The following is a 13621-nucleotide window of genomic DNA, read 5'->3' on the forward strand; positions in this document are numbered from 1 at the left end:
CCTTGAGGAGATCGTCTGTGTGGGACGTGTTAACATAATGCGGGTAATTTGGGAGAGTGGCAGCGCCTTGACTTCTGCGACGATTGCATGGAGTGCCCGGCTCTCCCACCGTTCACTTAAAAGAGCCTGAGCTTGACCGTCTATTTAGCTAACGTTACGTGTCGGCCAGAACAGCAAGCTTGCAAATCTCTTCACGTCGCCACTGTGCAGACATTTTTGTCTACAGCATGTTTTAATGACTCTACTCCTTCTGACATTTGACATGGTCACGCATTATATCGACACACACAAATGCTAGCAAACATTATTGACTGTACATGCTAGCTTAAAACGTTAGCCGCATGGCAGCCGTACCCACATACCTCGACGCAGGTCTTTACTAAGTAGCAGATTTATACATGAAAATTAATGAGAAAAATATCACTATTCATCCTACTTGGCTAACACCACAGTATTTGGCTAAACATTATGTTATGTTATTCTGTTAGCTAAACATGGTGAGCTGGATAGCTAGCTAATGTTAGCTAACCAACAAGGATATACCTTTACCAACGTTAATGTTACCTGTAGAAATACACACTAGAAAAATGTAATGAATAGGCATATGCTTAGACATACTTACACACGAATCTTCCTAGTCACGGTTTGAATGATGTCCGAACATGTCCAGTCCACAGAAAAGAGTCTGGCTGCGTCAAACAATCTCCCGCCTCTTTCAAACATGCAGACTTCTGGGGGAATGGGTAACACTAGCTGTAGTGTAAAGTCAACACTGTAGAGTTGTTTGCAGAATATGACATTTGACTCCATATATTAACACCAACTCTTTTTGAAGAATAACTCTCTTGGAGTTGATTAACACTAAGTTGGACCTTCAAGACGTTCTCAGGGACCCCAAAGCTCCTCTTTCCTAAAAGAGCTGAACAATCAGAATCAAGCTTTTAAGGGAACTGTTTTTTTTCTTAGTTTTTGTATTTGCTTTCTTTACGAGCGTGAGGCGAGAACAGGAGTGTCAGTATGTGTAAGATGGAGATGGGACATTGTTAGTTTAGTTTACCGTCAACTAGTCTCCTCTGGTCGCCTGGCAACCAGATTGAGCAAACGGCATACAACGTTTACCTGGTTATTCATTAATGTGCTTGGGAGGCTGATTTGGAAACACTCTCTATGACGCCTATGTCTACAATGTATTATGAACATTCCTTTAACCAGCTTATTAACGGCACTCTATAATTAGTCATAATGCTTTACAACAATTACCGTAACGCATTACAAAGCATTTTATAATTACTTTTAAAAGGTCAAGTATCAAAATACTTTATAATTGCTGTTTGCTCACTGACATTTTGTTTTGCAAGGATCACAGTGTATTAGTTGGAATACATTGTTATGGTTTTGTTAGTGTGCATTATGATCACAGTTTTAATGCATTATTATATGATATGATATATTATAATGCTCATTGGGTTCATTAAGTGACGTAAAGTCATTCCTGATATACCGGACAAGCAGGTTATAAGTGGTCAGTGCTCATGATCACCCCTCCGCTCACTCGCCAGTGTTTGAATTGTCCTTTCTGGGCTACTGTAGAAACATGGCATTCTCCGGTAAAGAGGACCTGCACCCCACGTAGATATAAACAGCTCATTCTATGCTACTGAAAACATAGTTATGATTATTATATTGGCTTTCTGCTGATAGATCCACAGAAAGGCTACACACTGGCTCTTTAAATGAAGGGGGGAAATATCAAGAACAACACACAACATGTTTTCAAACTGATTTATTAGTTTAACATGGGCGTTAAAGTAAGTGTTCCCATGGAATGTCCTACATTCGGACAGATGCTTTATGTTTACCGTGCAGACACGAGTGAGGTATTGATCTTCTTATCTAACTCTTGGCAAGAAAACAAATAAGCATACATCTCAACATTTTGAACTATTCCTTTAACACACAGACACAAGGTCAATCTTTTCTTCTCACTCTCAGTACTGTAATTTAAATTAAAGGATGATGATGAAATAAAACACTGTAGATATTATTATCTTCCAGTGAAATGTTACGATGCAATGTGTTTCATACACAGCTAGTCAAAATATATGGTTGGATGCCCACAAATATGGGATTTCACTTCATTTCAGCCCGCTTGCATGCTTCAATCCCAAAAAATGTCAAATTTTTCAAGGGACACTTTGTCAAACGTAAGTAAAGGCAGCAAGCTGCTTTTATACTTCCCATAACATAATGCATTCAACATATTTTCAGAGCTCGGGATCAACTACCCTGAGGCTGATTTAAAAAGACGGCGACAGAAAACAGAGCCAAGTCAGCCCAGAACTGCACTCTTTAAAACTTATTTATGTAAAGGCTTCCCTCTGGTAAAAAGGAGAGTGAAATCTGCAGTGTGTGCGATCCTCCACCGGGATGATTTGAAAAGTGCTGGAGTTGCAGAGCTGACGTCTCTCCTCGAGGGACAGAGACACACATACTGTTTTTTTGTTTCTTTTTGTATCTGTCTGTGCTTGTTGTTCCGATAACCCTCGCACTAATGGAGTCGTGGGTCCTCGTTCTTGTGAAAGCCGATAATCAGATTCTAACAACAATATGAAAGGCTGTAAAATACACAGGCCGTGGATTGATTGCCCCTGATTATAAACCGCGGTGTTATCAGTTATCGGGCGAGTTACAGGCTTTTATTAAAGCTATAAACTGTCTGTATCTAAAAAGGTAGACACTCTCCAAAGCCGCTTCCAGTCAATCAGATCATATTGCTTGTTTTCAAATGTCATCTACAGGCTATGTCAGAGCTGCCAAATAGCGTGCCAACACAGTTCTCACCCTGTGTTCGTGTGGCAGCTTGAACTCACCGTGAACCACACGGGTCCAGGAAAAGGGGAAACGTCTCTTTCCTCATGCCTCCGATTGGCCTTCTTTCAAAAGAGTATAGGCTTGCAAAACCGGCTCTTTCGCTCCCCTGACAGTCTGCAAACTTATCACCCTGTCACTTTTTTTTTCCCCAGGTCTCTGTGATGTCTTTGGGAGCTAATTGTAATGACAGTCATGTGATAAAAAGAAAAGAAAAGGAAAAAAAGTGGGAGGCTTTGAACAGAGGGCGAGAGGGGAGTAAAGGCGCGGCCCCTCTCGGACCCGTCGTCCTCTCCATTTGTCAAGCTGTCTGCCCTCGTCCACCCTCGGGGGTTTTCCCCGTGTGGCTGGCGAGCAAGACAGATGGACATGGCGGACGGATGGACAGACAGGGACGCCTTTCCCTCTGCTGTGAACTCAGACTCACACGAGACAGACTCGTTTCATTAATCTTGTGATGTTCTCGCCGAGGGAGCGACGATACCATCGAGTTGTTGCCTGGCCTGAAAAGCTTGTTTACTGCGTTGATGTCAAACTCAGATTTCCTGTTTCTGTCTGGCAGCCAACCGGGCCTTCGCGTCCACGTTATCGTCTCGTCTGCACAGCGCTCTAACGTTTGACCCAGTGTCTCCCTCACCTCTCTCTCTGTCTGTCGCTGGCTCTCACTCTGACTGTGCGTCTACTCATTTCAGGAAGTTTGGCCACCCTCTGGCTGTATCAAATGACTTTGAGTCAAGGAGCTGCTAATCAGGAAACTGAAACTGAACTTCCTTAATTGTCTCGCTTTCTCCCCTCGTTCCGTTTTTCACAAAAACCCCCCCCCACCCCCTTTATTTTTTATAATAAGTGCTAGTAGCGCTTAGCGGGATAAGCGTGATGTGAAAATTGCCTGGACCACAGAACAAAACGTGTTAATTTCACAGTTTCAGCTTAGTGCTCAAAAAGAAAAGGCATTACGAGGCTTTACTGTCAATCTGTGTCATCGAAAAGTTGCTTCATTTGGTGACTCTTTCACCTTTTTATGAACAAATTACCAGTGTTGGATGACAAACAATACATTTGACGAATTGACAGGAGGCCAGATCAGCGATGAGGCAGAAGGGCGATCTACCGAAGAGTACAGTGTCCACATGAGGGAAATAATCGTTCCATCTCAATCTCCCTTTCCTTCTGATCCATGAGCTTAAGCAGTCAAGTGAGTGGATTTATAGACCTGAGGCTTATGGCTTAGTCATGATTGCTTGAATTGGCTGCGTCTCAATTAAAATACATGTTTTTTTTTTTACTCCTAATGAGAGAACGGGGTGTGGGGGGAGATTGAGACAGCTGTGGAAGCTCACTGCATGCTCATTGATTTAAATAAAAGGTGAAAAATGATGTGCTTTTTGTTCTGCCAATGAACACTTTAAGAAAAAAAACATGTTTCCAGATGCATGGAAATGGCAAGGAGGGCCTCAAGGAAACCTTAACTATTATGTTTGAGGGGTCTTTAAAGCATGTTGTATGTTTTACAACAGCCCCAAAGGTCAACGTTCATATCCTGAATACCACTAAATGTAAAAGTTAACATATCCTCAAAAAGAGGCCTCTTCTCTCCTATTTTGCTCCCATTCTCTCTGAAAGGTACTTTTTTTTTTTTACTGTGTTCAGCTGTAAAACATTTGAGGAAACTTTATGCTTCCCCATTCAACTGAGAGTAACTGGAGGTTCTCCACCGTTTATAAAAAAGAGAGGGAAAGGAAAAATGGTTGAGGGCAGGATGAGGTCCTCGTCTCTGTGTCTTCATAGTGCAGGCCGCGTGCCAAGCACTCTCATGCAAAACCTCATCCACGCAACTCTCTTCTCTCCATTTTTTCCCTCCCTCTCTCTTTCTGGCAGAACAGTGAAGCTCCATGAAAATGAATTATGCATCTGAAAAATATGAAATGTGTACAGTGTACACAGGAGAAGATTGCATCTGCTACTTAATACAGAGGAAGTGTCTGGTGTGGATAGACATTTTAAATGCTAGAAGCACGTGGGTATTTTGTGAAGTACGCTTCTTACCTTTCTTGGCGAGAGTTAGTTGAGAAAATGTCATCCACTCATATGTCTGTATGGTAAATAAAATAAAGCTGGAGCTAGCTTGTTAGCTTAGCTCAGCACAAATGAAACAGTTAGCATGGCTCTGTCCAAAGATGACCAACACATTGAAAGATAAACAATTAAAAATGTTATTATAAATTTTCTTTAATAATTACAAAAACGAAAGTGTAAAAACAACAATTTCTGGTTTCTTACAACTCCCGGCAAGAATGTGAATGAGCGTAAATCACACAAAGTCAAACCCTTTAACGAGTAACACCCACATTTTTCAAGAAAAGAAAAAAATTGTAATAATTAATGCATTGTGCAACTCTGCCAACTATTTTTGTTTTATGTCAGTTTTGGTCTTTAATCATTCAGCCAGCAGCCACATTTCCACACAAAACAGCAGCAGGCAGCTCACACACAAAACATCTAACAAACAACAGCATTGACCTGCCATCAGTGTGGTCTCAGAAGCATTCACTTTTTCTTTGAAGTTAGAAAAAAAACACCCACAAGAAGTCAGTTGTTAGGTGAACAAAGATGCCAAACGCATTTAAATGGCGCCTGCAGCAGAGACAACAAAACAGACCTACATGAAGGGTTATGGCTTTCTGACCCCTCCCTGATAAACACGAATGACCTGACCCGATCCTGGTGCAAACGTGTGCAAATGCACTGTGGCTGGGAGGGAGAAACCGAGGCAAACAGAAAGGCTAATAAAGCTCATGCCACATTTCCAAGCATGATAATTCTCAATAATAGCCTACCTTGTACTTTGGCTGCGGTTTGGGCTGCAAGGACGGGCGGTCACGGGGCTCCCCAATGTGATGGCAAATGCACTAATCTGCCCTGCATGGCCCATTCACATGTGTTCACACCATTGTTTCCACTCTCTAAACAGGAACTGCAACGTTACCCAAGGGAATTGTAAATATGGTATGCAGAAACCCTTTAATTCCCACTCTTGTTTAGAGTCAGCGTGTCCTTGCAGTCTCATCACCTCTCGTGCCTGTTGTCTCTACTACTGGGAAGTATTAATACAAATGTTGGCTGTAATTACATGTAGCTGTCAATGCTGAATACTGCAGAGACGGCACCACGAGACAGGATGCACACTGCAAAAAAAAATGTGTGAGCCTGGGAGAAACCGAGGGTTTCCTCACAACTGGCGTGTTTTCCCGCGAACCGAACGGTGCAGTAATGTATTATCCGGTAAACACGTGGGAATAGTATTCCAGCGCCACAAGATAAACAACTTCCCCACTTCACGCACATCTCGCGATAGCGGACGCTCCCTCTGTGCTTGCCTATTGTGAGAGTTTTCCAACTCTCGCGTGATCTTCGAAGTTTCCCACGCCTGTTGTTGTGGCGTCTGCCCTTTTCGCTCGCTCTCTCTCGCTCTCTCTCTCTGTTGCCGCTACCCGCCGCCTCCCCCTTTCTTCTCTCAGTCTTCCTCACCCACCCCCTTTCTCTCCGTCTCCCTGGTCCCTACACCTCCAGTCTGCTTCTGTTATCTCGGCGGATTGTTGGGCTGCGGGAGAGAAAGGATATCGCGAGTATTGGAGTTTTGGTGAGAGTTTGTGGAAGATGGCGCCTGTTGTGACAGGGTGAGTCTGAGATTCGGGGCTGGTGGTTTGGGGAGCGGAGTTGAAGATAATACAAGTTATTACCATGAAACATCTTGATTTTAAACCCCTGCGCTGTAGCCCGGTTACACCGCAGTGTCTAGACCCCCGGTTTAGCCGTTAAAAGACGTTTCTTTGTCTCAACGTGTTTCCGTGCGAGTGTTTCTTCTTCTTCTCTGACCAGTTAACGTTACTTGACTGTTGCTGCAGTGTTTGGTGAGCTAGCTCCAGCTAAGCGACACTTCACCCTCGGTGGTCTTTTTTTTTTCCTTCTCTCTCCCAGACAACGGCGAGCTGTAAGCTAGCAGGCTAGACAGCGAGCTAAACACAACCCATTGAAGCGTGTTTAAAAAAACAAACACAAAACAATTTAACGTGTCTATGCCGTCTCGCCCTCCCTCCCCTCCCTTGACTGATTTACACTGAAAGCTATTTTATAATTGCTGGTGCTGTATTTGTTTTCGTCAACGTGCTCGCGCACAGCCAAGTCAGCACGTTTACCAACTGGATTCACGACTCTGCGCAGCTAGCTGTCCGATAATGGACGTTAGCTAGCGATAACCTGCCTGAAACACGTTGCGGCTTTGTGAGCGAGGCATACCCCCTTTTTGGCAGTGTTTTTATACCGCTGACTTTTATTTGTAAAAGGTAGTTTTTTTTTCTCTCGCTCTGCTGTTAAAAAAAACTCCAACTTCAGCCACCGCACGCAGTGAATAGCGGGCACTATAACGACTTCGTTCACCGCGTAAGTGGACGACAGCGCTGGAAAACTGTATTTACTACTTAAAAAAAACGTTTTGCCAACCTAATACCGCGGTGCATCTAAGGACAAAATTCGCCGATAAACATAAAATACCTACCACAGCGCATGTGTGCTTAACCCTCACATCACCGCAGAAATGATCCACATCTTTCACTTAGCCCGAGCGTTTGATTTGGTTTCTTATTTACTGTCTGTTGATGACCAAAGTCACGCTTTCTGCCACAAACAACTTTGAATTATTTCCCTTGATGGGCTCTGATTATTGCATTAACTTTCTGCTTACACACCAATACTTAACATCATTTCCTTCTGAGTCAAATTCTAAGTTTATTTCTGTCTTTTGAAAGATGGTTAAAATGTCCAAATTTAAAAGACTTCATTATGCATGGTGCGCGTTCAGTAATTACTACCAGATCATTACATCTGTAATAATCTGTTTTATTGAGAAAATGGTCTTTGTGAACATAGAAAAAGATAATTGAAGTGATAGTTAGAGCATGTCAATGATGTATTTCCTCATGAAGCAGCTGCATTGTTTTGTTAGCCTCTGCATCATCAGTCTTGTTGTTCTTAGTTTGTACTCATGGTCGAATTGCACTTATTGTAAGTCGCTTTGGATAAAAGTGTCAACTAAATGTAATGTAATCAGCAATGCAATCATATTGTTCAACGTAAATAAGGTGCAGCCTGGACTTGGTGCTGTGTTTGAGCCGATTGTCTTTCCTGCTTTGGTCAGTCTGTGGAGTAAACCCTGATTAACATGATTTGCCTGCACATTAACTAGACACAAACCTTTTTTTTGCACTCTTGAGGCTATAATCCCCACAGACAGCTCAGTGGGTGACAGACATTTGCTGTGCTTGTTGGAGGTGTGTGTATGTTGGAAGGGGGGTGGGGGGTTGCTGTGCATGTTCATTTGGGGCTTTCCAGCAGACCTGAACTGATTTCAGATGAGGGGGGATGTAGGGGGAGTAGGCAGAGGGAGGGAGGGAGCAAGCTAGAGGGCAGGCGGGTCAGGTCTGGGTGACTGGCCACCTGTCCAGATGATATCTGCAGATTCATGTGTATTTTTCTATAAGTGTGTGTGTGTGTGTGTGTGTGTGTGTGTGTGTGTTCTTGGGTGAGAGAGGTTTAACAGAAAACTAAAGTGCCATAAGGGGTCTTTTTTAGCTGATGGCAGGTCGTGTTCACATTAACGGTTGGAGGCATCACAGAGCCTGACAACAGCCCCATGCCGCATGTCCTGTTTGATTGGTTCTGCCTTCACACAGGGAGGGGCTCCACAACCACTGGCTTAATGGTATTATGGCTCTCTTTTAATAATAGCATTACAGAGAGCTTGTAGTTATAGGTTTCTGTCGTTAAATTAAAAGTTACAGGTCATACTAATTCTACTGTTCTTTAAGTTGTAACTTTGTCTTTCGCTTTGAGACATTGCTTCTTCTAAGTTTCTTTGCAACATGTCACGAATATAAATGATCAAAATCGATAACTTACAATAAGTTGACACGGTTTCATTTCTTTTCATTCTACAACACATGCTAAGTGAAATACATGCAATAGGGGCTGCTATTAACACTTCTTCTCATTCTCGAAATCTTTTAAGGTTTAGGAAATAGACCCATTTAGTTAGGTTCAGAACAGGGTATGTGCAGCTGACATGTTAGCTTTAAACATGTCTCAAAAGATGAATCAATCACCAGAATGGCTGCTGATTAAAATGTTCTGTCAACTGACAGAACATTTAATAGGGATGCCTCCCGGGAACCGGTTCTAAATTGATCAAACACGGACTTGATACGGTTCTACTATCGATACTTTAGATGTTGCGCAGGTAGATCTCTGTCAAAAACCTCCTCTCTCTGTCAGTATCTTTGCTTGAGGGGCGGAGTTGTGCTTTACTCAGAGACACACTCGCACTCTCCCGGATCACTATACAGCGTAAGACGCGCATCATGGCAGAGAGAACAAAAAGATCGAAAGTGTGGCTACATTTTACTTGAGTGTAGGCTGATATTTCTTGTTGACACAAATGTAATAAACCCCTTGCAAGTAAGAAAGGTAATACCAGCAATGTATCAAATGATTAGGCGAACAAGCAGAACATGAAACCGTTTTTGACTGTTTGACGAGCAGCCATTCATCCTCGTCCACTGCAGGTGACATTAGCGATGCCACGAGGAGTTTGATAATGAGAATGCTCTAATAAATGAAAGCTAATTGTTTAGCTGCAAATGTATTTTAAATATTTAAGAACTTTTTGTATTGCTGCTAAAGAAAGTGTATTTGTTTACATACAAGACCAATAAAGCGTTGATTCTTTCTTAAATAATTGTCTTTTTTCAAACAAAATTTTTAAAAATGACCGATAAGGGTATCGATAAGGAACCGACTCAATACCCAATAATGATACGAGTTCTAGTATCGATAAAATCTCAACGCTACCCATCCCTACTGACTAATCATTTCAGCTCTCGGTGACAGCTACTCTTGTTTGTTGTGCACAGGTTTAAATGCCCCCGTCCCCGTCGTTTGCAGCAGTACACACATGCTCCTACCCTGCTACAGCACTCAGAAAAAATCAGCGCATGAAAAAAAAAGAAACAGTGTTGCTTGTGTAATTCTCCCTCCTCTCGACCATAGAAACGGGCTATGATAGCTGAAAGAGCAGCACTGTTCACCTGGGATGATAAAAGCATGAATCACTTATTTCAACACTGCTCTGCCTTTGCTATGGCCCCGGGGGACGGGATTCCATTTTGCTCACCCCCCTCCGTCTCTCTGCCAAAAAAAAAAAAAAGAACGATGGATTCTTTCATGCCAAAAGCCAAGCGTCTCTGTGCTGGTGTAATGATACTACTGAGCATTTCTTTGAGACACAAACCTTGTGTTCTTGTATTTGTTAGCATACGAGTGAATGCGCATGCAGTTTGAGCTCTGCGGCTGTGTTAATGGTGCTTAAGTGCGTGCATGTGGAGGGAAGAGTGTACCTAGCAAAAAAAGTTGGTGTGTGTACGTGCATCCCCCCCCCCCCCCCACCCTCCGAGTCCTCTCCTCTTCCCTGCTTCCCTTTTATGAAAGGAGAGGTTCAGAGAGAGCAGCAGATGTCGATGCGCTGACCTTTACGGTGGAGTTAAAAGACATCCCGAGTTACCCCACCCCTCCTACACCCCAAAGCAGCCGCCCCATGTCATCCCAACCTCCCGCACCTGCCGCTACCTTCGCTGCAGCACTCATGGATAGGTTAACGACAGAGATGACACGAGGCATCTGATCCAAGTGTCACCTCAGTATCCAGCAGCCTCCAAAGCTGCCCTATATCCACCCATAGCTGTGCAAATCTTCAAAGTGTGTGTGTGTGGCGGGGGGGATGTGGATGTGGGTGGGTGTGTACAAGCCAGGGGGGAGCTGTACAGAAGTCACAGGCAAAGCACCAAAGCAAATGTGCCACCGCCAGACATCTTTCGGGGGATTTATTCTCATGCCTACAGTAGCCTATTGTTTTGGAAGTTCATGCATATCCATTACTTCACATGATCGAAATATCCCCCGAAGCCTATAGTTTCATTCAGGGTTCAGATTCAACTTGTTTGGTAGAGCGATGACAGGCCTCTTAAATCACCGCACGCCCTGGTTGAGTTTATGTCTTCATTCTCTTGTTTCCCTATTCAGTCTGTTTGTGTCTGTCTGTCGGTCTCAGGGGAGCGACCGCAGGAGACATCCAAGGGGATAGAAATGCAAATGTTTGCGTAATTTGGCTTGGATCCCCGCCAGCGTGAAACTCTTGTATTCTTGGTAGTCATCCTTCAGCTTCAGTGTGCACAAACCAGATATACCATCGGAGCACGTCCCTGTACTTAAACGTCCATCCTGCTTATTCATAGTCAGTTCCTTTTATTGGTAATGCATTTGAGTGACCTGATGAGGGGCTTGCATTACCTAATTTATCCAAGCCCAAGGCCTGATAGAGCGGTTGGATTTCTCCCACAAAAGCCATGACGAGGGTGCATTTATTTACTTGTGCAAGACTTGGAATGTGCTAATCTGAGCTCATACTTTTTTAATTTTTTTATTTATCTGTGGCTCTTCCAAAAATCTTGCTGCTGTTTGCTTCGGATGGGACGGAACATTCTGATGTAAATCTAAAGCCAGTGTGGTTTTGAAAACAGCGCTGCCGTCATGTTTGATAGAGGCCCAAGTCCTCTTGGTGTTGTTGTTGGCAGCGGCCTCGCTGCTTAGCGAAGACAGCCGAGCTGGAGAGCCAACACGGGGCCAAATGCGACGGGCTGTGGAAGTTCATACCTATCCGTTGACTCTGGTTTTGGAGCGGCTCGTTGTCTTCCTCACATTCACTCCCCTCTTCCATGAGCGTTTCCTCACCCCACAGCGCTCGTCTTTCCCTGCCCTTGTTCCTTCGCTGTTTGTAGCCATTACAGCTTCGCCGAGGGAATGCTGGTGTCTACGGTGTCAGCATTTTTTGCTCCCGCTGTCCCTCCACACTCAGGATGTTTCATTCAGAAAACATGAACTGATTCCTGTCTGACTCCTGTTTGCTTTCATTCGGGCCTCAGTGAGCAAACTCTTGCCTACTTCCTATGTTGGGGCAGCTAAAATTGACAGGAAAAAATATGAACTCCACTGACACTTGTGTGTTTGTCCTTCTCTCAGTTTTGTTGTTCATTTCTTTTCCTCTTAGGGGTGTCTGTGTTTTAATGGAGGCCTATGATATATTGTACAAGACCAGAGTTTGCTGCTCAAAACTTTCAGAGAATTCACCAGAGGCTTCGAGAAAAGTTTTATTTATTTTCTTTTTCCACCGGCCCAGATCGTCGCCTGGTTATTGTCAGCTCTGGTATAGTGAGGGCTCAGACGCATTGTTTCGAGGGTCTCGCAGCCGTCGGGAACGTTCCAACTGTTCTCCGGCAACCACTCTGGGCCGGTTCATCCATTCAGAGAAGGGTAACAAATATACACAGGATCTCCCATGTTGGGAAACCCCCACACCAAGCCACCTCCCACGGCTTAAAGCAACTGCCACTATCACTGTATTAGATTAAAAAGGAGTGGCACGTAGTAAGCCGGCCTGTAGTGAACCCTACAGAACAGAAATGTCGGGGAAGCCCTACGACTGTCATTGGCTTCATATTAAGTCTCCTGATAGCTGCAGAGCAGCATTTCATTCACATCCTCTAAAGGTAAATGGCTCGTGACTCATGAAAACATTGCTTTGCTGTTGATCCTTGCAAGCCTTTGTACTGATGTTTTTTACAGATCTATCGTCGCCAGTGAAGGTTCAGGAATAAGACGCTTAGTTTTGGGTTGGGACTTATTGAAACAAATTTAACATCAGAGAGATTCTGTGTCATATTTGGTGATTTGGCTTATTTTTTAACACATTTTGCACCATTATTGCCCAAAACCTTTCATGCACATGCACCGAAATGTTTCATATTTGAAACCATGATTTCTGCAAGCCTTCCTCCAGGGACAGCGCTGCACCCTCCCCCCACCCACCTGCAAGAGAGAGGTGTTGAGAAAGAGAGCAAGAAGGGCACGAAAAGGATTTATCAAGTGTTGGGAAATATTAAAGCAAAAGAACGAAGAGAGAGAGAAGGGGTTTGGATTCCAGTAAAGGCTCACTGTTATCTCCAAATGTTTCTTTGCATTGTCTGGTTGTTTAACTAAGGCCGCCGGAGAGTTTTGAAGAATCCGCGTGGTGGCATTCCTGTGGCTGTTGACGTCAGGAGGTTTTGGCCTTTGCTCAGGATCACAATGAAGTAATATAGATGTGTGTGATTTTGTAGAACAGTTTATTGAATGTGGTTGAGGAAACAATGCCTTTTTTTCTTTTCTTGAAGACTGGGTTGCTCATGTCGTGGTTAATCATCTTGCACTTGTGGCTGCAGTTCGATGTTCTCTACCGTTGCCATCTTTTTGGAAGCACTGCTGAAGAATGTGCGTGAGGTTTCACATGAGCTCATGGAAGGAAACTAACTTATTTTCTTTATATCTACTGGTTCATCCTGAAAAGTCACCAGCAAAGTCTCTGTATTTATCGCCCTACTGGATTTATTAGAACTCAACCTCAAATATTCTAACCTCAACCCCAACTCGCCAAAGTGTCTGGTAGACAAATGAACTCGCCGTTGCCACAATTTACCAACTAACATTTATAATTCACCGCCCTGCAAGAGAGTCTGACATATTCCATTTTCTTGTATTTTGAACCATATAGTTTCAGAACAAATGTGTGTGTGTGTGCGTGTGCGTGCGTGCGCGCGCGCTTAGGATCCAG

At 43.7% G+C, this 13621-nt stretch overlaps 1 protein-coding gene across 1 annotated transcript in view; it reads left to right on the top strand.

The window, feature by feature from the left end:
• Positions 1-6525: 6525 nt before the first annotated feature.
• The window catches only part of rbpjb (recombination signal binding protein for immunoglobulin kappa J region b), a gene marked incomplete at both ends in the record, with an annotated part of 39198 nt that continues 32102 nt past the window's right edge, over positions 6526-13621 (top strand). Inside the window, one exon of the mRNA XM_079214913.1 lies at positions 6526-6545. Coding sequence (XP_079071039.1) covers positions 6526-6545 — 20 coding nt within the window. The remainder of the gene's footprint in view (positions 6546-13621) is intronic.

The sequence above is a fragment of the Taurulus bubalis genome (assembly GCF_910589615.1).
Source record: "Taurulus bubalis genome assembly, chromosome: 3".
In the NCBI taxonomy this organism is placed as follows: Eukaryota; Metazoa; Chordata; class Actinopteri; order Perciformes; family Cottidae; genus Taurulus; species Taurulus bubalis.